The 25,807-nt window shown below is 36.2% G+C and overlaps 1 protein-coding gene across 6 annotated transcripts in view; it reads right to left on the reverse strand.

Annotated features, from left to right (window-relative positions):
* The window catches only part of LOC131351424 (zinc finger protein 418-like), a 50,201-nt gene extending 24,659 nt beyond the window's left edge, over nt 1-25,542 (reverse strand). Inside the window, exons 1-3 of one of the 6 annotated variants that reach the window (XR_009204398.1) lie at nt 19,290-19,428; nt 18,283-19,131; nt 6,170-9,685 (exon numbers count right to left, since the gene is read on the reverse strand). Coding sequence is in view for 1 of the 6 variants with exons in the window: in XM_058386868.1 (XP_058242851.1) it covers nt 12,155-12,475; nt 19,290-19,442; nt 25,290-25,376 (561 nt within the window). In the remaining 5 variants the exon portion in view is untranslated. The other 5 variants (XM_058386868.1, XR_009204399.1, XR_009204395.1 and 2 more) reach the window with 5 other exon arrangements.
* Between the last annotated feature and the right edge of the window lie 265 nt (nt 25,543-25,807).

Below are 25,807 nucleotides of genomic sequence, written 5' to 3' on the forward strand. Positions count from 1 at the left end.
GCTTTCTGTACTATTGACTGAATGATTAATAACTTCTCGTAGTGCATTAATTAGTAGCAGCTGGTAATGTTCAGGTGAAACGAGAGGAAATGAGCGAGTGGTGAGGCGAACACAAAACCAATAAAGCCCTGCCCTTGAGCTGTGCACATTATAGCACAAAGCCTTCCTAAGCACAAGCTCTGCCAATACAATACAATTCATCAAGCAGCCAATTACTCCCTGCAGGATCCTTATTTTTACACTAAGTCTCTCAGACTGCTGTGCGAGTCCAACTTTTTTGCTGAAAAGTATTACTGCATATGCTTCCATTTCAGCAAAATCACAATGGACAAATCAATACAGGCTCAGGAGGGAGATGGTCATGTAGAAAAGCGAGTGATTTCAAGCAGCTACATTTTTATTATTAAACAACAAATTGGATTCTTGACCTTCTGCACGTCTATTAGTCCTTTAGCCTTATGCTTGAAACTGGGTCCTGCACTGTCTTGAACAACTCCAGGTAGCTACTATGGAATAGTGTAAGAATATAGTAAGTAGATGGGATTAAATATGGACGTTTATGATAAATAGGAGTATGTAAGAGGTGAGGGCTGATTGATATTACCTTAGGTAAAGACTATGAGATTTCTGTACAAGTATTTGGTGCCACTGCTAGGGCATTATGTACATAAAAATATACAGGTAACAATGTAGTTGTTGCATGTTATATAGTAACTAATGGAGGAAAAAAAATACCAGCTATATGGCAGTACATTAAACCTTTATTCCCAGAAAGCCAAAAAATGGAATTTCCTCCTGTTTTATTGTGTCCATGTTCAGCACTGAATGTTTTTGTCATGTCCCACAGTCCCCAGTTTTGGTTGATATGAAGCTTATATGGAAGTAGACACTCAGAGCATTTGCAGTTTTTCTGTTTTTTTCCCTAGCCCACTAGGGGCAATATATTCATAGGAAAGTTTTCCACACAAATTTCCAAATGTTTTTTCCACACAAATGTTTTTATCTTCAAAGTAATTGGTGATATTTTGCTCTCTGTGATGGCCCAAATGCTTCTAAAATTTAAGCATCTAAAATGTGTTATCTTCACCTATGAATATTCTTTGTAAGGTTACCCAACAGAGGAAAAAACACGAGTCCTGACTCATTTTTTATCAGACTCTCAGCCAGAAAATCGTTCATTTGTTTATACTAATTAAAAAAAACTCATTGGACTGCAATAAAGTTGTTGAGTTTTTTTTTTAACATAGTAATTAACCTGTAACTTTCCTTTCCTCTATGTGGTTGTTACGAATGTTCCCCTCGCACTGCAAGCCGAGCTACACAGCACATCACAGTCTGCAGTGATACAGCACTCAATTACACTTCCACTTTTGTTCCAAATTTTAATTGTTTTGTTTAGCTTTTCTTTTGATTCATGTCTTCTCTCTGCTCTTGTTTTGTCATTGGGTGTTTCCCTCATGTATCATGATTAAGCTCACGTTTTCAGTTTCATCCTTGATGTACGCATTTATTTAAACCCTCAGTCATCACAAACTATATGGTTTGTGTGTTTGAGTCCACAACATTATAAACATCTTGAATGTAGCCCTGTTTTGCTTGTTTTTGAACCGGTTTTAGCCTAGCTTGTGTGGCCGTTTTCTTGCCATGTTTTTTTTAACACAGCCTGTTTTGACATGATTTTGCTTTTTTCCTGTTTTGGATTTGTCTTCTGGGATTTAAATTAAGAAAAGCCCACCTGCATCTGTGTCCATGCAGCCTGCTTGCCTCTCTGTTTTCCCATGGCATACTTCCAGTTATTCATACCATAATCAGACACAAACAATATTACTAAATATATGTTCAAGTAGCTCCTTTATAATACTATGAAAAATGTAAAGTAATCAGTAGCCATTCTTTCATCATTCTCTTATTCACAACATAATCAAACAATGCTTCCAAGTACATATGCTACTTTGCAATATCCCAACAACAAGAGTAACTGTATAGAAACTAAACAAAATATCATAACACTATATGCAGTAAATTATCAGTTACTAATTAACTTGGCATTTCTAGCAATATACAAGTTCTTCCATTTTATCTGTAGTTATACCCTGAGTAAAGCCCAAGACAGTGCCTAAAGTCACATATTGTCATCAATGGTTTGATTTGAGTCACATAACATTTTAACTTGTCAGCTCGATGTCATTTATCTCTCTGCGGTATTAATCATTTCATTACCAGACATGGGCCATGTTGTAACTTCTTCAGCTGCTGTCTTTTTTTTTTTACCTTCATTATCCAACTTTGAAAAGGTTACATAGATTTTTTGGTGCCATTTTCCAACCTTGCAGGATAATCTTAATAAATCAAATTAGGTTTTGACAGAGGTGGTGAGGCATGTTGGCAGTGGCGGGTATTGGATTTCTGGTATCGTGAGATTGTGTTTGCATTGCGGAGCAGATGGTGGGATTAAGAGTAATGACCAGGTGACATGGATAATGCCAGCACGTTGCTGTTCTACTGCATGTAAAAAAAATAAAAGCATTTATTTATGACACTGCAATACTTCAGCTTTTAATTTGTTTGTCCTGCTGGTTAATGACCCTTTTCATAATGCTATTTCCATTCAGTGCTAAAGTGTGTTTCCTCCAATAGACCCTCCTACAATACATATCTGAAACAGCAATCTTCATTTGAGGGATTTCATAATTATATTTCATAACCTAAGTATGTATCTAAGGGGGAAATGTTTCAGATTAATCATTTAATACATGAATAAATCCTCTACAGCACTTATGAATGAAGACAAGTGATTTAATGTATTTTGGATAACATTTCAGTGAAATCTCAGGTTAAAATGCACAGCTCTTGCAAAAAGAAAAAAAAACCCTTACAGGTTGATAGACCTGATACAGTCTTTTAAATATTTATTTTTGGTATTTCCCATATTCCCCACCAACACCAAACCCCCGACCTTTAACTTCCCTTTTTTTAAAAGATAAAAAATAAAATATTAATGCATGAATGGGGAAAAACTGTCCATCAGCAAACTAGAGTAAAAACTGCTTGGTCCAAGTTCTAAAATGTTATGATTTTATACAGACAGTTAGTGATAGAACATAAGAACATAAAAAAAAAACAACTTACAAATATTCTTGCCTCTTACTTAATTAAATTGTGTAGGATCTATAGAATGTTTAACCCTTATTACCATTAGACCAGCTTTCTATTCCTCCAGCGGTATAACAATCAATTTATCAGACATTTTAATATTTTATATATATACATTAGTATATACAAATGAATGATTTTCTGGTCGCAAGTCTGATATAAAATGAAACATGGAACAACAGTGGAAGTAATAATAACTAAGCAGTGTAGTGCTGCAGACAGCTGCATGTGCTGCATAGCTTGGCTTGCAGTGCGAGGGGAAGATTCGTGCCAACCACAAAGAGGAGAGAAAAGTTACTGGTTAATTACTATGTAAACAAAATAAACTTTATTTTTAAGTCTATGACCACATAATTACTGAGGACTTTTCAATCAGTATAAACAAATGAATGATTTTCTGGCTGCAAGTCTGATATAAAATGAGCCTGTTGGCTTTCAAAGTGAGGATAACCTTACTCAGAATTGTACTGGTTGAAATTTTAGTGCTTATGAACAAGCACTTGGGGCGTCTCGGAGAGCAGAAATTGGTTTGATATCACAGTTTACTTTAAAGATAGAACTTTTCATTTTTGGAACTTTTCTATGAATATATTGCCACTAGTAAGTACAAACAGAAATACAAATTCTTAAAGCCCTGAGTGTTTACCTTATATGAGCTTCATATTAACTAGCACTGCGGAGTGTGATGTGAAAAAGACATTCAATGCTGAACATGAACACAACAAAACTGCTGCAAAATCTATTTTTTGAACTCTGGGAAAAAGAACAATTTCCATGTAAAAGTTGAAGGGGTCATGGCATCCTTTCAACACACTGTACAGTTTGTCTTTACTGGCCATTTTAATTATGATTTATGGCCTATCTGGCATCAAGTTTTTTCTCTCCATTTAGCTCTGGCTTGTTCATAAGCCATAAACCTACATTCATATTTCTGCAAATTTCTGCTTTGTGTCTGTTGTTAACATGAAATTATAAATGAAAGTGAAAAATGCCCTCCAAAAAAGCAAAGGACTTCAACAACATAGAATCTTAGACGTTTCTGTCTGCTGAGCAAATGGCATTAATAGGACAACAGCAGGACTAACAAGAATCATGTACAAAGAATGAACTAGACATTGAGAAGCAAAGTTGCAAGTAGAAATCCATGAAGAAAACATAACTATACACAAATCCAATAGAGCTGTACTATTATTACAGTGATCTTCCATGTGAGTTTGATCTTAAGGATTTGATGTTAGTTTAACATGTAGCTCACCTTCCTTTGAAGCTGCTTTGTGACAATGACAGCTCTTAGAAGTGAACATGAACTGAAGGGGGAAATCAAGCCTAGTGTGAAACCTTGCCTTTCAGTAAAGAATTCCCTGTTGCTGAATTTCCCACTGCTGGAGATATTTTCCCTGGTGTGAAGACCTGGAGTAATGCAGTGCTAATTAGACTCCAATATTTACTCCTACTGAGCTTTTTCATTCATGGAAACCCATGGGAGAGGGAACACCTGCAGTAATACAGGCACACACACATGCACACACAACCATGATCACATGAAATCTCTCTCTCTCTCTTTCTCTATCAAGCTCACTAAACACAGCTTAATAGGAAATCAATCAAATCAGTAACACAACACAGGAACAATACATTATCTGCCTCAATGCCTGTCTCTATGACTGTATGGTTTTCTGTATTTATATTTATATTCTGTATGTATATGATACTGGTGTTCTGTTCCACCAGCAGAATGGAAATCGACTCATGGGACATTTTCAATCAGTATAAACACATGAATGATTTTCCGGCTGTGAGTCTGATATAAAATGAGTCAGGACTCACTGTTGGCTTTCAGTGTGAGACGTGTGTTTTTCCCTCTGTTGGATAACCTTACAAAGAATTTTAGTGGTTGAAGATAAACACTCAAATTTTTGATGCTTAGGAACAAGCACTCGGGGCGTCTCAGAGAGCAGAAATGGTTCTGATATCACTAATTTTTTGTTTAAAAATATACTGTTTTTTTCTATGAATATATTGTCCCTAATAGGCCAGGTACAAACAGAAATACTTATAAAAAACTACAATTCTTAAAGCCCTAAGTGTCTACTTTCATATAAGCTTAATATTAACCACCACTGTGGAGTGGGACAAAGACATTTAATGCTCAACATGGACAGAACAAAATAGGAGAAAGAGTTGTTTTCAATTTTAAGAATGATATTTGTGTATGTTGTGCTGTTATTACCTGGATTTTTCTGTGCTATCTGGGTTCATTTTATAACATTTGAATTCAGCCATTAATCACAATTAGATTCGACCAAACGCTTTGTTGCTTTCTGCTGCTAGCTAGTTAGTTAGTTCATCAGGTTTTACTTTAATGTACCAAAACTGTTTATTAAGTCTCTACACACTCCCATAGTAAGTCTACTGCTTTCATGTAGTGTGTCTGGGGTTAACCCTTAACCCTCAATAGCTCAGTTGTATAAATGAGATACATGTAAGTCGCCCTGGATAAGGGGGTCTGCGGCCAAATATCTGATAAATCAAAAATTTATATGAAAAAAAATTACAATAAAAATTACAACTGAAAAATCTCAAAAAAGTAAAATTAAATCCAAGGAGTCAGTGTGTATCATGCATGGGTTCATTGCTGAAGAGGCCCTAGATGGATCTGTGTGTCTCAGAATACAAGAACGAGTCCAACATTTCCTGTAAAACAATTGTCCTCCGACGCTCTCTCTTTTTTTGCTTTATCACAAGCTCTATCATTAGGACATATATTATTGTGTAGGAGCGTTGTTACACAGGTGTGTTGCATGTTCAGCAGCTTTATATTGTATTTAATGGATGGTTTTAGCATCTAAACTCCAAGTGGGATGCCACATTAATGATAAATGGTGGCCCTTATTAAACCTGAAAGTGAACTGAACAGAGCATTCTCTAATTACAGCTGGTGCAGGTTCCACTGGGACACTTTTTGTTATTGTAAGGTTAATGATAATGGTGCTTTCTTCTCTACACGTGCTGTACAAAAAGCAGGTGTAGACTGTTGTGTAATTGGGATGATTTTCTATGATGGTTCTCTGCATATACACACAAAAGAGTGTGTTTGTATCTATAATATGAAATGCATTTATTATATTGCATCGATTTTTTTTCCAACAATCTATTCATATTCTGATAAATGAAGAATTTGCATGGCAAAGTTCACTCAAATCGCTCATACACATTCATTAGACACACTGGAAATTCACAAAATGTTTCTGGAGAGCACTTTCTATTTCAGTGTATTTATTATTTTCAGGTTATTATGGAGGATAATCAGAAGATCAGCGCTAAGCATGAACTGAATATAAAATATTATGACCTCACTTGATAGCAGATGGGAGGTTGCAATTAGAACATCTTCACTTAATAGGGAAAAAAAAAAACAGATTATATAAAACTGTCACGAACACAAACACTTGGAAGTAGAATGCAAATGCAGGCTGTTTATTCAGAGCGTCAAATTAGGAAACTGCTCAAAAAGTACAGAACAGAAAGTGAAATGGGAATCGGCAAACAATCCAATAAATATTATGGATTAAAAAAAGGCACAGGTCAGTCAGGATATAAACAGGTTCCAAACAGGTTATAGAGGCGACACAGAACAGAGAAGATACTTTGTCCAATAACTGGGTACACTGGAGCAAAAGACTAAGATCCAGGCTAGGAACCTGGAGCCTGGCTAGGTAAACGTCATGGATGTGAGAGAACTGAACGCAAAGAAACAAATAAAATAAAGGTGATTTTAAACAGTATTAATAGATCATACTAATTAAACACAGGTCAACATAATCAGAGGGATGGTGTATGTGAGCGTTGGAGTGAAGGTGGTTGCTGGGAGCGAGAGTCCATGGCGGCCATGTTTGGGTCTGCAACTTGAGCTGATGCGACAAACACTCTAAACAGGTTTTTCTGGAGTTGGCAAATTGTTAGATAATTATAAATCATTAAATATTTAAGTAAGGAATAAAACACAGTATGGCCATTCTATTACAAGAAGGAGAAGTCGTCTTTATTTTTTTGGCACATGTACATTACAGCACAGTGCAATTCTTTTCTTTGGATATCTTGGTTTGGAAGAGTACAGGGTCAGTCAGCCATGACACAATGATATGTTAAAGCTTTGTTCAAGGACCCAACAGTGGCAGCTCGGCTTTGCTGGGGCTCAAACCCCAGACATTCCCATCAACAATCCAGGGCCATAACCATTTGACCCACCACTGCCTCTAAAGTATCTACCTCCAGGTTCCACCATGGAAAATGGTGGTCATGGTGCTCTGACATGATGAATAATTTGTATACAGTACAACATGTAGTACGACAACATACTTTCGATAGTTTGTCATCAAAACAGAATTTATAAGAATCAAAGACTAAAATGAAGAATAAAAGTGTACAAAAAATACTGCAAATAGAAATCTAGATAGAATTCTATTAAAAATAGAATTAACTAAACAAGAGGGAAATGAACAAAATTTGCGAAGTTGCTTCAAATCAAATTCAAATTTTATTTGTCACATACACAGTCCTACAAAGCGACATGTAGAGAATGCTTTTTACTCCTGTTCTTGATACAAAAAATGGAAGCAACCTACATTAATGTAAAAGAATAAAAATGAGATACAAATAGTATACGATAAAATGAAAAAAAAGTACATGTAAGTCATATAGGGAAAATATAGTTAAAAATTGTAATAGCAAAATAAATAGATAAAATATAGAAAAGATTACAGTGTTTAGATCTGTATAGAGTACAGTGATGTGGAATGAATGGAATGATGAATATAGATTATTATACTTCTTGTTATAACAGCATTACACAGATCTTCTTTCTCTTAAAGTTTAGTCTGAATTTACACTAGAGACTCCTTCCGTCAATAACTGTTATAAATATAAACGTCTCCTTACAGAAGACTTCAACAGCTGTCTGATTTCATCCATCATTTCCAGACGCAGCAAGGTGGAACCGAGAAAAACTGAGAGATGGAAACCACTGCATATGAAGAGTAGGAATTAGAAAAGAAAAGTCTGGTTCATTAAGTCTGCGCTTACTTTGTTCTTTAGATCAAAGTGGCTTGTAATACCGACTCACTGCTGTGAACCGTATGTGTACAAGGAAAGTTACAATTACTGTGAAACATGAAGAAACAGCAGGACTCTATACACACCCTAAACGCCGCAAGCAGTTTGAAAGTGAGCTTCATTTTTTTTTTCTATATTTCCGTAAAATTTCATGTAGCCTTCAGCCACTAAAATGGAAGATTTTTTTTTGTTCTTTTAAAATAGCATCTCCCATGGTGTGCTCCATATCCGGTTATCCATTTACTGCAACTCTTAAAGTCTTTATATATCAGATCTCGTGGTTTTCTAGATTTAAAACAAATAATATTTAAAATTTTCTTTGGTCATCTGTCTGTTCAGGTGTTATATACTGTAATATAATTTAATGCTATCTTTCCTCACATTTCCCTTCCTTATTCTTCTTTTCACCTTTTCCTCAAAGTAAAGATTTTATTAGAACATGAGCAGCCAGTAGTGATAAAATTCAACCCTCATTACAGTGCACTGAAAAACAGGATGTTAGTAGCCAAAGATGTATGCAATCAATCAATCAATAATATATACTGTATATTTTTTTCACTTCTTCATTTATTATACACTTCTGCAAGTCATAACATTTCTTACGTAACCCAAAAGCTTTCTGTTGACATTATGTTCATATGTAACATATGTATTATGTTAGGTAACTTTCTTTATTATTTAATAACACTATGCCCTTTATTGTGCTGAATATATACGTTTTGCTGTTATGGCAAGTGTTAACACTGAGACAGACATACTTAATCTTGCACTGAAATGACTCTAAATACTGAGTCTCACTAAAGACGACATTACTTTCCTCACTTGAAGAATTTCTGTGAAATAATTCCGGGAAAAATTTCAGGGTAAAACCAAGATCACATTATACGGTAAGCTTCCTTTTATACTTTACACGTTATTTTGTTTACATGTGAAGTCTTTTATAAGATACAGGACTCCAAGGTAGAGGATGTACAGCGGGGGCAGACAATTCTCTTACCAAGTCTCTCAGTTATTGAACGGGCTTCCCATTAGTGTTCTAGAATCAGATAGAGTATCAGTGTTCAAGTGAATACAGATTTGTTTAGTTCTTTAAACCTTTTGTGAATTTTTTTTCTCATGTAAAGGATCAGATCTGGAGAGTTCACAGGCATGACTGGTTTATTGACAGTGGAATGGATGGTCATAGGATGCTGACATGTCTGTGTTAACTTCTAGCTCTTTTTTAGTTATGCTGTCATAGCTAGTCTTGCTCTTTCTGTCTCTCTTTCTCTCTCTCTCCAAGCTACACAGGCTACTCCTGAGATCCCAGTGTTCCTGACTCCTTCTGCTCTCTGGACCTACCTGATCCATCCTGATGTCCTACTTCTGGTTGGTGTTTCATCACCTCTCACAGCTCCTGAGGATGTTCCTCATAAACAGCCTGGAGATACATGACACATTACTGTGGATGATACCACTTAGAAGCCATTGGATTGTATTTGATACAGACAGTTTTGCACTCAAGTCTCCATCAATGAACACAATGATGACACACGAATGACTTCATGTTAAAACTAGAATAAATTTCTTGGTGCACTTTTTTAACCATATAGTACACAGTTAAGGAAAATGATTTATAATCACACTCTCTGGTGTTCTATAGATGAGGATGTCTTCCCTTTAGAGTCTGGTTCTTTTCAAGGTTTCTTTCTCATATCATCTCAGGGATGTTTTCCTCACAACCATAACCTCTGACTTATTAGGGAAAATTTATAAAGGAAAAGTGTATATTCTGAAAATGTCCATTGTTAAAAGTGCTATACAGTTGAATTGAACAGGTCAGCCTTTAATCTTTTTTCTTTACAAAGTGTTAGTAGCAATTGTCTTCCCTTTGAATTCTGTGTTCGAGTCCGAGCTTTCAGTATCTCAAGCTTCCTCTCAGCCCAGTGTATTAGTAGGAGCTCATCACAGCAACACACCACAGCACAAACCCTTTCCTTCCTCTCTAGCAAATTTATACAGCACAGACTTGTTGAGTGCCTACTCAAAATTTCATGTACACCCCAGAAACCTTTGAAGAGCCACTTCAGGCAGTACATCTTCGTTCCTCTCTAAGTTTATAGTAGTTTGGAGCCTTCGAGCAGCCACTGTAACTCTGTCAAAGGGGCCGTAGAGATGATTCTGCTATTGTAGCCTTTAATCTGGTGCGTCGTGTTGGCCATTAGAATCTCTGTGGGATCTGAAAAATGTCTTAAATCATTTTTTTTTTTTTAGAAAAATAAAACTCAATGCAGCTTCATTTTGGTGAAAAATGGGAGATTCTTGTAGTGTGACATAAATGGCCCATGCTGAGACAGGTAATAACACACAGTGTGTTCTCTAAGCTCAGTGATATTTGTGGTGGTCTGGGAAAACCTGTCGGATGTCTTTATGACTGAATTCAGGCAAGAAAAACAGTCAAGAAAAATAAAGTAAATACTTAGAAAAAGCTTGAGCATGTCTAGGTTAAAGTACCTTATGTAATTACTAATCCTACACCGAGTCTCTAGGAGCCTGGAGTCTACCCCAGGTGCCAACCTATCAAAGGGTACAATCACACACACACACACACTCGAGACAATTTAGAGATGCCAATCAGCCTACAGCGCATGTTTTGGACTGGGTGAGGAACACAAAAAAATCCTTCAGTGTTCTCCGAGACTGTGCTAGCTGCCATATTTCCTCTTGATATTACACGTTACTAGTTTTAACAAAACAGCACATTTCTGAAGCATTGAGGCAAAATATACCAAGATCCCACTTGTTAACTTTTTGGAATCAGCAAATCTAATCTATTTGCATATAAACATATTAGATGTTTGGGGCAATGCAATGCAACTATTATATAATAGAATTAAAAAATGTTACCAGTTTTAGCATTGCTTTATACAAGATTTACGTCAGACTTAAGGATTTTATTATCAGGCATAATAAATGTATCCTTTCAATAAAGAGTGAGTACATGAAACTACCCCACGTGCAAAGAAAATATCTAATCCACACAATTTCCTAATGTTAATATAATTGAAATTGATTGGAAAATAGCTGCTTAATTGGTCTACAACAAAATGAAGAGACAATGTCTAACATCAAAGTTAAAACACCAGAAGCCGCCACTATTTTTTTAAAATGTGTTTTTAATTACAGTAAGTGATTAATTGTGAGATTTCTGCACTTTTTTCCTTACACCATATGTTAGTAGAAGGTAGCAGTGAGCTTTACAGTCATTCTATACAAATATAAATTCATGTGCTGGAGAACAAGATTGCATTCTCCAAGGATTTGTGGAAAGGAAAAAAAAATAAAAATAAATATTGTAGTGCAAGATGCTGCCCAGTGCTCAGGGGGGAGAAAAAAAAAAAAAAGTTCCATCATGTTTTTCACTATCAGTATAAAATCAGAATTCAATGTACACACTTGAGAGTTTTAACTTATTTGAAAACACGCAACACTTTCCACAGTGGGAACACAAACAAGTTGTTTCTCTCTTGTGTGAATACACTGGTGTTGTTTAAGCTGCCTTCTGTAACTAAAACTACATCTGCACTCTGAACACTGATGTGGTTTCTCTCCCGTGTGAATGATCTGGTGTGTCTGCAGACTGCTTTGGTAAGAAAAACTCTTTTCACACTGCGAGCAGAAAAACGGCTTTTCTCCGGTGTGGACGCGTTTGTGTCGTTTAAGATTACGTATGTCTCTAAATCTTTTCCCACATTCTGAGCACTGATGTGGTTTCTCTCCCGTGTGAATGTGCTGGTGTATCTGAAGGCTGCTTCTGGGGCTGAAACTTTTCCCACATTCCGAGCAGCCAAATGGTTTCTCTCCTGCGTGAACTCGGACATGTTGCCGGAGGTGATTGAGTTGTGTGAAACTACTGCTGCAGTGTGAACACTGAAGGTTTTTCTCCCGTATGAATGCGTTGATGTTGATGGAGAGAATTTAGGTGCTTAAAATTCTTCCCACACTGCGAGCAGAAATACGCCGCATCCGTGTGGACTATCTGGTGTCTTTGGAGATCGATGGGGCGCGTACACCTTTTCCCACAATATGAACACTCATACGGTTTCTTTCTTGTCCGAATCCCACTGTGTCGCTCGAGAATATTTTCCTGAGAAAAACTCTTTCCACACGGAGCTGTAGTGAATTCATCTTTCAGGGTAGTTAGTGTGGGAGGACCAGGCGACATTCCTCTCTGAAGGAGAGGGGGGAAAAAATATTTTTTTTATATTTAAAATAAATTACCTGGTTTATTATATTTGATATATTTTATATTTTTCATTATTTCATAATTGGTAAAGAAAACTAGTATTTCAGTAACACAAACCCAAAATAATATACAGAAATACACAGCAGCAGTAGGAATCAGGCCACATAGGCTCATCATTTCTCCAATCTAGATCCAAATTTTTTTGATGTGTGATTAAAGAGCAGTTCTTTTTATATTCAGATAATGTTTTCCATTAAACTGATTAAGTTATAAATGCAGAGCTTGATGCAGCATTTTCAGTTTAACTTTAATGAAATCCATCCATCTTCTATACCACTTATTCTACAAAATGTAGCTGGGTGTCTCGTTTCTATCCCAGGAGACCATGGCACAAAGAACAAGTAAAGCTTGCATTATTTAAAAAAAAAAAAAAACACAACAACTTACCATCATTTAGTTGGTCAGTTTTCTATGTTAAATATTATAGCGCTAAGAGACAGCAATAGCACCAAAAGATAAATTATAAAATATAAAGCTGAGGCAAGACACAAATTGGAAGTGAGTTTCTTGAACCAAGGCTCAATACTTTCCAAATGACTTTGCTAAGACTACACAGTATCTTCCTTAAATACACCTGAAGACAAAGCCACAGGATAATTAACAACTGGGAGGTCCATAGATTAACAATCAATTAGTACTTCATCATCTGAATCTGAGGAGAGGGAGGTGGACACCTGGAAGCAGTTAGTCATCTGAAGATATGCAAATGATTCTGAGACTTGTTGGATTGTGCCCCCATTGATCACATCAGGGACACAGATATGGAGAATAACAAAAACATCATCTTCTTCAACGATGTATATAATAAGTAACTCCTAATTTATGACTTCACTGTTTGGTGAGAATCATTAGAATGGAAACTTGCATTACTCTTATCAATGAAAAGAAAGTAATCAAAACGCCATTAATAAAGGGCTCTATTGATACTTACTCTAGAATTATTACATCATTCCAGCCCTGGTCTTTATCACTTAACTATTTAAAAATACAGGTCAGTATACACACATTTAAAGTATATGTACGATTTGCATACTTTTGTAACATGGACAATTTTTGTATTAAGTTACAATGTATAATGTATAACAAATTATAAAAAAAAATAAGTATGTGTTTTAGCTTATTGACTCTAGTAGTTCTAGCAGTCCCATCGGGAATCGATTAGAGACGAGAGATTCTACTAACAGTATAACATGAGGTGATGTGGAAAATCTCTAATCAAAACTGCTTTCAAAAGACAAGAGGTTTAGAGGTGCCAAAAAAATCAGATGTCTGAAGATCATCTGAATCAATTACAATTGTGACCCTCAGGCTTTTAACATTGTACAGTAAGCATCAACATCTCCTTCACGTTTCAGACACATCTTAGTCCTTAATGACTGTTGCACCTACATGGATGTATTTAGGCCTTGATGATGCAGACACTTACATGGTTGTTTTTAGGCTTTGATAGATTACATACATTTGTGTTTAGAGCTGACAGAATACACACTATTTATATTTGACTCAAATTCTGACCATGTTAACTTCCTGGTTGAAAATTAATTCTATAATACTTTTATGGCATTGGACCAATTATCTAGGGTTAGGGTTAGTGCTACTTCCAGAAATGAAGCATCAGTACATTGAGACTGGTTCACTAGGTCACAGGCCTAGAAAATAAGAAAAAAAAATCTAAGTGGAGAGACTTGCCTTCCAGTCTACCCAGTTGTATTCGTACGTAATTTAAAAATCAATGTGTCAAAACATTCATCCAGCTCAATTTGTTAGTCAAAACTGTAACTGTTGCCATCATAAAACACCACATATTCAGTAATGAACTCCATTTGGGTTCATTTGCAAAGATCAGGCCAAAGATCAGGAGCGTTGAGTCCAAAAGATTTCATTCTTTCAAGAATCAAGCCAAGCAGTTTTTCTAAAGAAAAACATAAGACAATTGTGTCTTGTTCCTAACAAGACATAATACTCAAGTACATGTGTATTTGTTTTGTTATTACCCCACATGCTCAATTTATTGCGTAAGGAAGCATTACTCATCTAAAATGTACAGCTTGTTCCTGCTTTCCCACATTTAACCTGATACACATGCATATGTAAGGTCATGCAGGTCAGATTTGGACCTCGGTGTGTCTCTCTCTCAGTTCCAGTCAGCAATTTAGGGAGATCCTGACTACAATGATACATTTTGAACTATATATGTTTCAAACATCTAAAACATTGAGGATTTAACATTACCAAATATAACTACACAGTGTCTGGGGAACATTTTGTGGTTAAAATATTCTGTAAAGTTTTATAGAGTGGGGTTGTAACCTCAGTTCTGGTGTGAAAAAGCTTCTTTGACTTCAATGTATATTTACTCATATTACTAAAACAATGTATTCTCAAGTGGAAAGACTCTTCATTACAACATACATACCAATGTCCTCTTAGCATCAGTAGGAAAAAACACCAACAAAAAACTTTAATTTAAAGGTGTGTTTCTTTGTAGTTTTACCAACTTTCCAATGCTGAAGCAATAAATTAAAGATATTCGGTCTACATTTTTGCTATCAGAAATGTATTTTGGCCAAACTGGCCACAGCTAGTCAAAAGTTCTTCCCTCACAAAGCACCATTAATAAAGCCTTTGAAAGCGTTCCAGAAAAATCTGCAGGGCATCTTGACTGTTGATAGCGAGAGTCACTCAAATTTACCACAGAGCACATGAACTTGTTCAATATTCAGTCTGGCAGCAGATGGTGAACCCTGTCAATGCTTCAACAAAATGTCTGCAAGTGACATTTGTGTAGACAAAATGCACACTAAAATGTTATTTACTAGAAAAGGGCTCTTGATCCACATTTACTTTTTTTTAACCCACATGGAAAACCAGTTATTAGACAGCAGAACCACTTTAGAATGCTTCCAGAGGCACTACCAATTAGCTGGCAGACACCTCCACATAATACTGAAGAGTCCTCACTGGACACAGGGCAGTTCTAGGCACATTATCAACTCATGGGGAAAATAAGACAATGGGTTTATTAAATATATGCAAAAAATATCTTTAAGAGGAATGATGGGCTGGACCTAGACAGAAAATGACATTTAGACATATAATTCACTGAAAAAGTAAAATAATTAATAAAAAAATAAATAAAATATATTCAATTTGATTTGATATATTCCAGCAGCAGAATATTTAATTCCCAGGTTTCCTTCCTGAGGCTTAGAATCTCATAGATGTCTTTGACTACTACTTTAAACCTGGCTTAGTTCCAAAGCTCTTTTAAACTCTCAGACTCTGCTAGCGATGAGATATAGAATATTTTCCAAAGTCATTTCCACTGCAAAGATCTAATCCATCTAAGGCTGTACATCACATTTCTGCCACCTCACTGGAACTGATCTTGACCCCCATTTATCTTGCAGGTGGTGGACTGACAAGATCTCTACTTTGTCATGTCAAAGTGTGCCCATCTGGGTTAGGTAGGTGACTCAGTCATACAAAGCTCACATTTGATACCATCCACAAGCCCGACTGCAGGGGTGGTCCAGTAACCCTAAACTGGGCAGGGTGGTCCTACGGGGAGAAAGTTCCTGGTGACATAGCCATAAGGTTCACCAAAACCCATTCACCATGACAAAGTGTCTGTCCACAAAAGATACAACACAAAAAAAGACTTTTATTATACACACTTTTCTTTGTTTGCATTGTTTCTTTTAAGATCTGGTCTTCTGCCCTGATTCAAAACATAATCTATGATGGAAAGCTGGAAAGACTTCCCACATGGAGCTGATGACCATTCTGCTGTCTGAATGAGCTGGTATTTTTTGAAATTACAGTCAACACAAAGTCTTTCCACACTGTGAGCAGTAATACAGCTTCTCTCATGTGTGAACGCATTGATGTGATTTGAGAGTTCTCTGGTGTGCAAAACACTTCCCACACTGTGAGCAGTAACATGGCTTCTCTCCTGCGTGAACAAGCTCATGGATTTTGAGATTACTATTTTTAGGTAAAAGTTCTCACTGTGGGCTCGGTTATCAAGTTTGGTGCAAATTTATCTGTAAAACATTTTTTAGGAGCTTTTACACAAGATATCAGGTATTCATGAAAATCTTTTTTTTTTTTCCCCCTCAGGGAAAAAAAAACATTTATGCAAATTTCTGCATAAGACAACAAATGTGAACTGCACTTTTATATATAGTCAGTTTTATATATAGTCAAGTTTAAATAGTTTATTTATTTCAATTTTTTTTGTAATTTTGTGAGCTCTAGAGACATTGGAAATTTTAAGCACAGCTTAAATATGTAAACTAATAAACGAGGATTCGAGTGATAGGCAAGTTGCTATGACAGCTGTCCCCCCCCCTGACTATTTCATGACTCCATTTTTGTTCATAAAAAAGTCCACACACCCCTGTCGAATGCCAGATTTTTGAAGGCAAATAAACCAGTTCTTGTTAGAAATTGCTGCAATTCTTTTATGTTGCTGTAGGCCTCTAAGCAGCTTCTCTGACCAGTTTTCTTCTGGTTTTCTTATCAATTTTAAGGGGACATCCTGCTCTTAGTAATGCCATGGTTTTACCATATTTTCTCAACATGTTAGTTATTGCCTTTACAGATGGTATTTCAATGTGAAAGGTGAATCTTTTTGCAGTCAGCTCTCAGCAGGAAGGAATTAGTGCTAAGTCAATAATGAACTCAGAAATTACACTGGCCTATTAGTTCCTCAAGAGCTCAATTCTGGTTGCACAATTCTTCATGACTATAAACTGTTGAAGAAATGACACTATTTACATTATTTTCTGTCTAGTCTCAGCCAAATGAGGATGAGCTTCCCTTCTGAGCCTGGTTCCTCTCATGGTTTCTTCCTCACGTCATCTCAGGGAGCTTTTTCTCAACACCGTCGCCTCAGGCTTCTCATTGGGGATAAACATTAGAGAATTGTAACTTAACTTTAAACTTTATATTTCTTTCAATATTTCTGTAGTGCTATTTTGAGATCATGTGCATTGTTGAAAGCACTATAAAAATAAATTGAATTGATATCCGCTTTGTAAGCTTTTCGCTGCCCATGGCTATTCCAGATGGACGTTACCAAGAAAATATAGAGAATTTAATTGCTGGCAGATGAATAATTATTGGTATTTAACATGCGTTTGAATGTGATTGGTTGATTTTCCCCATTTATAAAAGGGGTTGCACTCTTAAACAAGCTGGAACTTAGAAGTTTTGTACAAGAGAGACCTGAGAGCCAGAGCATGCTCAGTAGTTGGACAGTGGGTCCACCTCTTACTGTACAGCATTTACATATTTGGCACTTGGCAGACGCTCTTATCCAGTGTGACGTACAAGAGTGCTTTGAAGTCTCTATCAATTACAGGTCACACGCTTAGGATACCATAAGCCTAAATACTGTATTTGGATTTAAGGAAACAAACACAGCTAACTTATCGCTTAGTTGATAAATGATGCTGTAACTCATCAGAGAGGTGTTAAAGTGCTATCAGAGTTCTCAGGAACCACTTTGTCAGATACTTGGCAAAAATAAGTCAGGAGACAGGCTACAATTTTCTCTGGATGCTTATTTATGTGATTGAACAAACAGATTAGCTTTTACTAACAGAAGCATAACTTGAGGTCAGTTTCAATGAATGAGACCTATGAATGTGGAGGGGTGAGAGACTGAAGTAAAAAAAGAAAAGCTTTTCAATTGAATCTCTGAGACTTGTACTGCATTTACTTACCCTTGCAAATGGAAATTTCAAGGTTAGGGTAACATCTCTGTGCATTTGTGTGATTATCTATCAAAGAACACAATATAAATCAATAATGTGACCATATCCCACAGGTATATGTTTCAGCAAAGCCAGATGACAGCCACCAGCTTTAATAAAGATGAGGAAAGTTTAATGTACGTTAGATACTGGATGCTCTTACATAAATTCCACTTACTCAGAGTATTACAAGACTGCATTATAAGACAGAAGTACTTCTTCTATGACCACAGGCAGCTAGAATTAAGCTTTCGGATTATGCAGAAACCCTGCATGGCCTTTCACTTGCATCATGTGCAGCTGCGAAAGACCTTGGTGTGATTATTGACTCCGGTTTTTCATCCGAAGTTCATACAGATAACATTTAATGCATAGCTTACCACCCCACCCCCACCCCCCATCTCAGACAAGAACTGTACCATCACTACATCACTACTCAACACCTATAAATAAACCTTAATAGTTTCACACTGGTAACTAGGTGCCTTGGTACCTAGAATAATAAAGGCTACAATTGCCTTCCAATTATTAGGATTATATAAGATTAAGTATACAGTTTTAATCTTAAAATCTAAGGTTAAAACATATTTGTTTGTTAATAATGCACAATGAACGTCTGCTACAGGTCATGAGGATACCTGCTATAGTATCTTTTTTGCCACATCTCTCTCCATCTCTCTCTCGCTCTATACTCCTGCTCCCTGATGAGATTTTGATGATCCAGTTTCTATCTGCCCTCTGGTCCTGCCTGGTCCATCCTGGTGTTCTACTTGCTGAGAATAGCCCCACATGGATAGCTTAAAGATTGCCATGAAATTACTGTGGATGGTACCAGACCATAAAGATATCTGTGGACAGCCTCATTCGTTATTCAGTGGATAACTTTACTTAAAAAAAAAAAGATTTAAAGCTGAAAAAATACAAATGAATTAAATGACAAAAGTTTCTTTAAACACAATAAGCACGGTCAGACTTACAGTCGTGGAGGAGTAATGGCTCATAATCTCACTGTGTGGTGTCACCCAAAAGAGAGATTCCCTTTGAGTCTGGTTCCTCACAAGCTTTCTTCTTGTTGTGCTCTCAAGGACTTTTTTCCTGGCGACATTTACGTCAAGCTTATAAGCAGAAATCTAAAACCAAATTCAAATTATTTGTTAAACTGCTGTTTGGAAATGCACATTATTAAAAGCTATAAAAACAGAACTGAATTCTCTCCATAACATTTAATATCCAGTCATAGAAAAAGGAGGTGACTGCAGAAAGAATGTAATTATTGAAAAGTTTTATCATTTGTTTGTTTACCCTTCTTTTTTTTTTTAAAAAAAAAGGCCACTCTTAAGATGGCTTGCGCTCTTAATAGAACCTCTTCAAGCAGCAAGAAAAGCCTTAATCAGTATTCAACACAAACAAAGGAAACATTTGCCACACTGTGAGTAAAAAGTTTTTATGCTATGTGAATGACCTGGTGTTTTTTTGAGATCAGATCCAGCACTAAAACACTTCCCGCAGTCTACGCTGAATTTACGGCTTTACTCCTGTGTAAATGTACCAAAGTCTTTTTAAAAGTATCCAATCCTTTAAAATTCTTCCCACTCTGTAAGCAGTGGTACGGCTTTCCACCAGCATGCATCCGATTGTGTTGTTGAAGATGACATTTTCTAGCAACAGTAAAACGGCTTCTCTCCTCTGTGAATGAAACTGGCGTGTTTTGAGATTACTTTGCTGTGCAAAACTCTTCCCACATCCCGACCAGCAACAAGACCCCTCTCCTGTGTGAATCAACTGGTCTTTATAAGGAGTACTTTGGTGTGCAAACTCTTCCCACAGTATGAGCAGTGATGGGGCTTCACCCCTGTGTGGACTGGATGGTGGTCTTAAAGATAACAATTTTCAGCAAAACTATTTTCACACAGTGAGCAGTAGCGAATTTTCTCCTTTTCTATTAACCCATGAACATGTCTTCGAAGGTATGTAGTATCGAGACAACCATATGACAAAATTTCATGCCGTAGCAGAAGAAGAGACAGAAACAACAATGTTGGATAATTACAGGCCTCCATTACTCCTATTAAATAATCTCAAGTGATTGGATCACAGAGACCAATAGTGATTCCAGTCTGGTCTTTTAATGTGTCTTGAATACATCTTCACTGACATCTTGTGATCACAACACAAAGTTTGAAGTGTCAGGGGCTGTTTTTTTAGGGCTGAATAAATTCAATCAGACTGAATTAAATAATCAGTATATCCATCTGCTGTGCTGCAGAGTAAAACATAGACTGATGAAAAAGTTTGGTACCAGTGCTCTTATTGTGTTCTTAGGCTAACTATATCTAATCCACATCAATGACTGTATAGATGAGTGGATGACAAGGTACCATTTATTCCCACTGTGCAGATTTGTAGCCTTTTTTTGTTCAAATTGAAAGACATTACCATCTTGATTGGGTCAAAATTGGAGCCATAGCATGCACAGTAGATATGCCCCCTGCTTTTTTTTCCCATATTGGTCATAGGTTGTGTCATCCTGGTAGCATACACATTGAGGAATATTATGCAAAGTGCAATTTAAGATGATATGGAGAGTAGTGTTATTTTTTCAATATGTAAATTGATTTCTTGTCATATTACTTGTGTGAATACATTTAAATATTTTATATATATATATATATATATATATATATATATATATATATATATATATATATATATATATATATATATATATATATATATATATATATATATATATATATATATATATATATCCAGAAACGATTTTAGCACTCAACTGTTATGTCAATGACTCAATCACCCATGGACTATTGCTTATCATCAAACAACTCCCATAAAGCACAATTATCACAAATATGTGGGGAAAATATTAAGTATTAAATATTAAGGTCATCTAAGCTGGCTGTGAAACAAATGAACAATATTTCTGAAAATAGTTTGAGGAGATTTAACTTACATCAATCAGCCATCACATTAAAACCACCTGCCTAATATTGTGTAAATCCCCTTTATGCTGCCAAAATAGCTCTGACCTGGGGAGGAACTGACTCAATAAGACCTCTGAAAGTGTACTGTGGTATCTGGTGTGTGGTATCTATGGTATCTGGTGGAATGAGATGATTTTTTTCCAGCACATCCCACAGACGCTTGATAAGATTGAGATTTGAGGAATTTGCAGTCAACACCCTGAACTCTGTCATATTCCTCAAACCATTTCTGAACAATTTTTGCAGTGTGGCAGGTCACATTATCATTATCCTTCAGAAACAGTCCACTATAATTAGGAAATACCACTGCCATGAAGTGGTGTACTTGGTCTGCAACTATGGTTAGGTGGATTACAAAGTAACATCCGCATGAATCCCAGGACCAGGGAAAAAGTTTCTCCAGCAGAACATTGCCTGGAGCATCACACAGCCCCTGCCAGCTTGCTTTCTTCCCATAATTCATCCTGGTGCCATCTCCTCCCCAAGTGAATGACATACATGCAAGTGAATTATCCACATGATCTAAGATAAAACGTGATTCATTAGACCAAGCCATTGTCTTCTATTGCTCCACGGTCCAGTTCTGATCCTTACATGGCCATTGTACGGGCTTTCAGCAGTGGACAGGGCTCAGCATGGGCATGCTGACTGATGCCATATACAGTATAACCTTATACACAGGTATTTTTTTGGCTACTAAACACTGTGTATTGTGAACCACCTTTCAAGACTTCCATCTAGCCATCACAACTTGGGCCTTGCCAAATTCACTCAGATACTTATTACTTACTTCCAACACATCAACTTCAAGAACTGACTGTTCTCCTGCTGCCTAATATTTCATAACCCTTGTAACAAAATATTCAATGTTATTCACTTTATCTGTCTGTGGTTTTAAATAAATGGCCAATCAGTGTAAAATATAAATTACGCTTCTTCATTTACTAACATGGGAATAGGTGGTGTTAAATTCTACTGCAGCTAGCTAGAAGACCTAAGATACAGTTGAGCTTCACCATCTCATTCAGTAATTGGTCCATACAACTTCTTTCTCACTTAATACCTCAGGTTCTATCCTTATTCCACATTCATTTCCATGCTAAGGGTCTTGTCCAGCTAAGGCTGTCCACCTTATACCTGCATCCCACCTTTCATCTCAGCACATTTCATAGTGAGAACACAGGATTTCTTCACATCTCTAACCAAGTTATATGAGTTGCCTGGTAACCAGATCAGTGCAATCCAAATCTGGGCTAGGGTTTACTTTTTCCCCTAAATGTCATCAGTGATTAGGATATACAGTCACATTTTATACACATTGAATACAATTGTAATTTGAAATTAGATTCAGTATAAATACTGTATAAGTACTGTATAACTAGAGTCAGATTTTTTCCTTAGTAGTACAAATAACCTGGGGCAAAAAAATAAAAACAGCTGAAAAAAGAAAATATAATAAACATTTGGAAAAGTGCTGTTCATTAATCTCAAGGGTGCTTGTATGTGTTTACAAGCACCTCCTATCAGTCTTTTTATACGCTCCCCAATGCCTCTTCAATCCACCCACATCTCAGTAAAAATATGTCCAAAAAAGTGCTAAGTGAACAGCCAAATAATTCTCCTGTGATGGAAAAAAATCTATGACGTAAATGCAGTAAAACCAGAGTATGTTGGCTGTCCTTGAGTCTTTTATTACTGGTGAATAAGATAAAGCTGGCTGGTGAATTAGTACTTATGTTTCTGGACAGGTATGTTTAAAAACGATCTATATAAAGCTTGAAACTGTAATGCGTGAAGTATTTACATTATCACTTAAAAAAAGATAAAGCAATGATTTTAATGGACCACTTCAACACTGTAGCTAACTCCTGTGCAGATAGAAACGTTAACTTTCTAACACCAGAAGTGATGGTGTAAAACCTCATAAGAGCTTATTACGAGGAAATATGTCCGATAGTTGCTGCTCTCTGGATCTTTGTTTATTCGCTATCGTCATTATCAGATTATTAGCACTATACTTTAAGAGCATCCTTATAAGAGCATTACCTTATCATCTCATTCTGCTGGCGGTGTGCTACAAAGTAAACCCACACCATGCAGCACTGTGTTTCTCACAAGTTCTATTTAAACCGATTTACCCAGTATAGCATAAAATCATGGCTTAAGCCATGCCTGCTAACTGCTAGCTGTACCGTGCTGTTCTGTCTTCAGTGGGTGGTTTCAGAGTTAGCTACTTAACAGTATCCCTCTAGACTCCATTTTGGAAATGGGAAAGCCAAAATATATTATAACATATTCGGTTCTAACTGCTTATACTTTCCTGGAGTTAAAGTAGCTAAAGCAGCAAGTTTGACACCACAAAACAACAACTGCTGCTTGTACATCTGGCTCATGTTTCGTTCTGCATTTATAAATTATTATGTTTAGCAGTGAGAAAAGCTCGTCATCTGTACCAAAAATCACACACAGCACCCACAATCTATTCCCAACCCAATTCTATCTATGAAAGCCAGATTTGTCTTATTAAACACCCACTCACTGACCAGCAAGGCATCACTTATCTTATCTCCAATACAATTACTGACCACACAGTTACTGTTTATATATCTCCACTGGGCCCTCGAAGACATTTCAGCTTCACTTTTAAATCACTGTTGCAATATTTTTATATATATCCTTGTGTGTGTGTTATATATATATATATATATATATATATATATATATATATATATATATATATATATATATATATTACACACACACACACACACATACATACACACACACACAGTATAGATATCGCAGTGGCACGCCGTGCATTTCACACCTAGGCCTTCACTGCTGTCCTTCCTGAATTAAACCACCTCTATAGCATCATTATGACGCCACGGCAATAGATACTAATCAACCGTAAAATAGCAAAGTAAAAAAAAAAATTAGGCTACAGTATTTCACACCTCACAAGGAATAGTCAATTTTGTTACAGTCCACCTTGAAAATGCATTTGTAAGGATGTCTGTGACCAAATCGATTTCTTCTCCTCAGTCAGCCATTGCGAGTTAAAATATATTTTATTTTGTTTGTGCGATTCGCTGCCTCTGACTACTCCAATTATCCAATCAAAGGACTGGAAATTGCTGATGAGCAGAGAAGGTCTTGCATGTATAAAATAAACATTTCAAAGTTCTAGTTGATAAAACCATTTCAGGTCACTTCAGCAGGACCTACTCCATATTCAGAATAAAGCTCATACAATTTCACTGTGGAATTGCTTATTAATTCATCCTCAAAGTCACCATATGGTGATTTTGAAGGGAAATTAAAAAAAAAAAACTACAGTAAAATTGTATGAGCTTTATTGTGAACATAGAGTAGGTCCTGTGACCTGATGTGTATTAATAAACATTTTGAAATATCTAGTTTATAATGGATTAAAAAGTGCCACTTGGAGTAATTATATTGGCAAATATGGTGACTCTGAAGAGGAATTAATTAAAAAAATTCACCGTAAAAAAAGCTGCTTTCTGGATAAATTATATTACAGACATAGTGACTTTTTAAGATGAATATCTCCGTAATTCTACAGTTAAATAAATTTCTCTCTTTTTCTGGCTTAATACAATTTTGTGTCTCTTAAATCTTATTTCCCCCATTCTTAAAATAAGAAAGGTTATACAAAAAAATCTTTAGCCTTTATTCTGAATCAATTGTTATTAAACGCTCACGTTTCTCGTTCATCACCATTACCGTTAAGTATCTAAAAGCCGCGCCCCCACAATATACGTGCGGCTAGTTTAACCATGCTTTCAGAGAGAGGTAGTATGAACAGTGTTGTAATATAGCGGTTTCATCCCATGCAATATAAATTTCGCTCTGTGATACTTGTTTATTGCTACGATTTGTAAACAATTCTTACTTAAACTCGGTGCGTCAGTTTGAGTTTAGTTTGCTGTGGGTAGATTGTAGTTAACTCACCTGTACAAGACTAGTATTCAGCTCGTCCTTGCGCCTTTCTCGCTTCCCAGAATGAGTTGAATCTTCGGAGTTGCATGTCTCCGTCATTAAATACAAAAGTTCCTTTAATTTTAGGAGATTCTGGAGAGTTTCTACGAATGTTGTGTTTGCTTGCTTTCGATGAATAAAGTTAGCAGTAGCAATAGACTAAAAGCCTGCTATCCTAGATAAAGTGGACTACATTGCGCATTGTTTTTAAACTTTCAGTACGAGGGCGCCGCCATTTTAAATCTCGCTTCTTCTCGCGAGATTTAAGAGCTCATGATAATTAACTATACTGAGTAGGCAAATACACCCATTGAAATATTTGGAGAAAATTACATAGGTTTATCAGTACAGTCTAATTATATTTTGGAGTAAGATATTTCTATTAATTACATACACATCGTAGTGGGTGAATACATTTTTAAAATATCCAGGATTTACGATCTCGCGCCTGTAGATGGCACCTTGAAGCACAATAAAAATTATTTGTAGTA

Source organism: Hemibagrus wyckioides, linkage group LG03 (assembly GCF_019097595.1).
Source record: "Hemibagrus wyckioides isolate EC202008001 linkage group LG03, SWU_Hwy_1.0, whole genome shotgun sequence".
NCBI lineage: Eukaryota > Metazoa > Chordata > Actinopteri > Siluriformes > Bagridae > Hemibagrus > Hemibagrus wyckioides.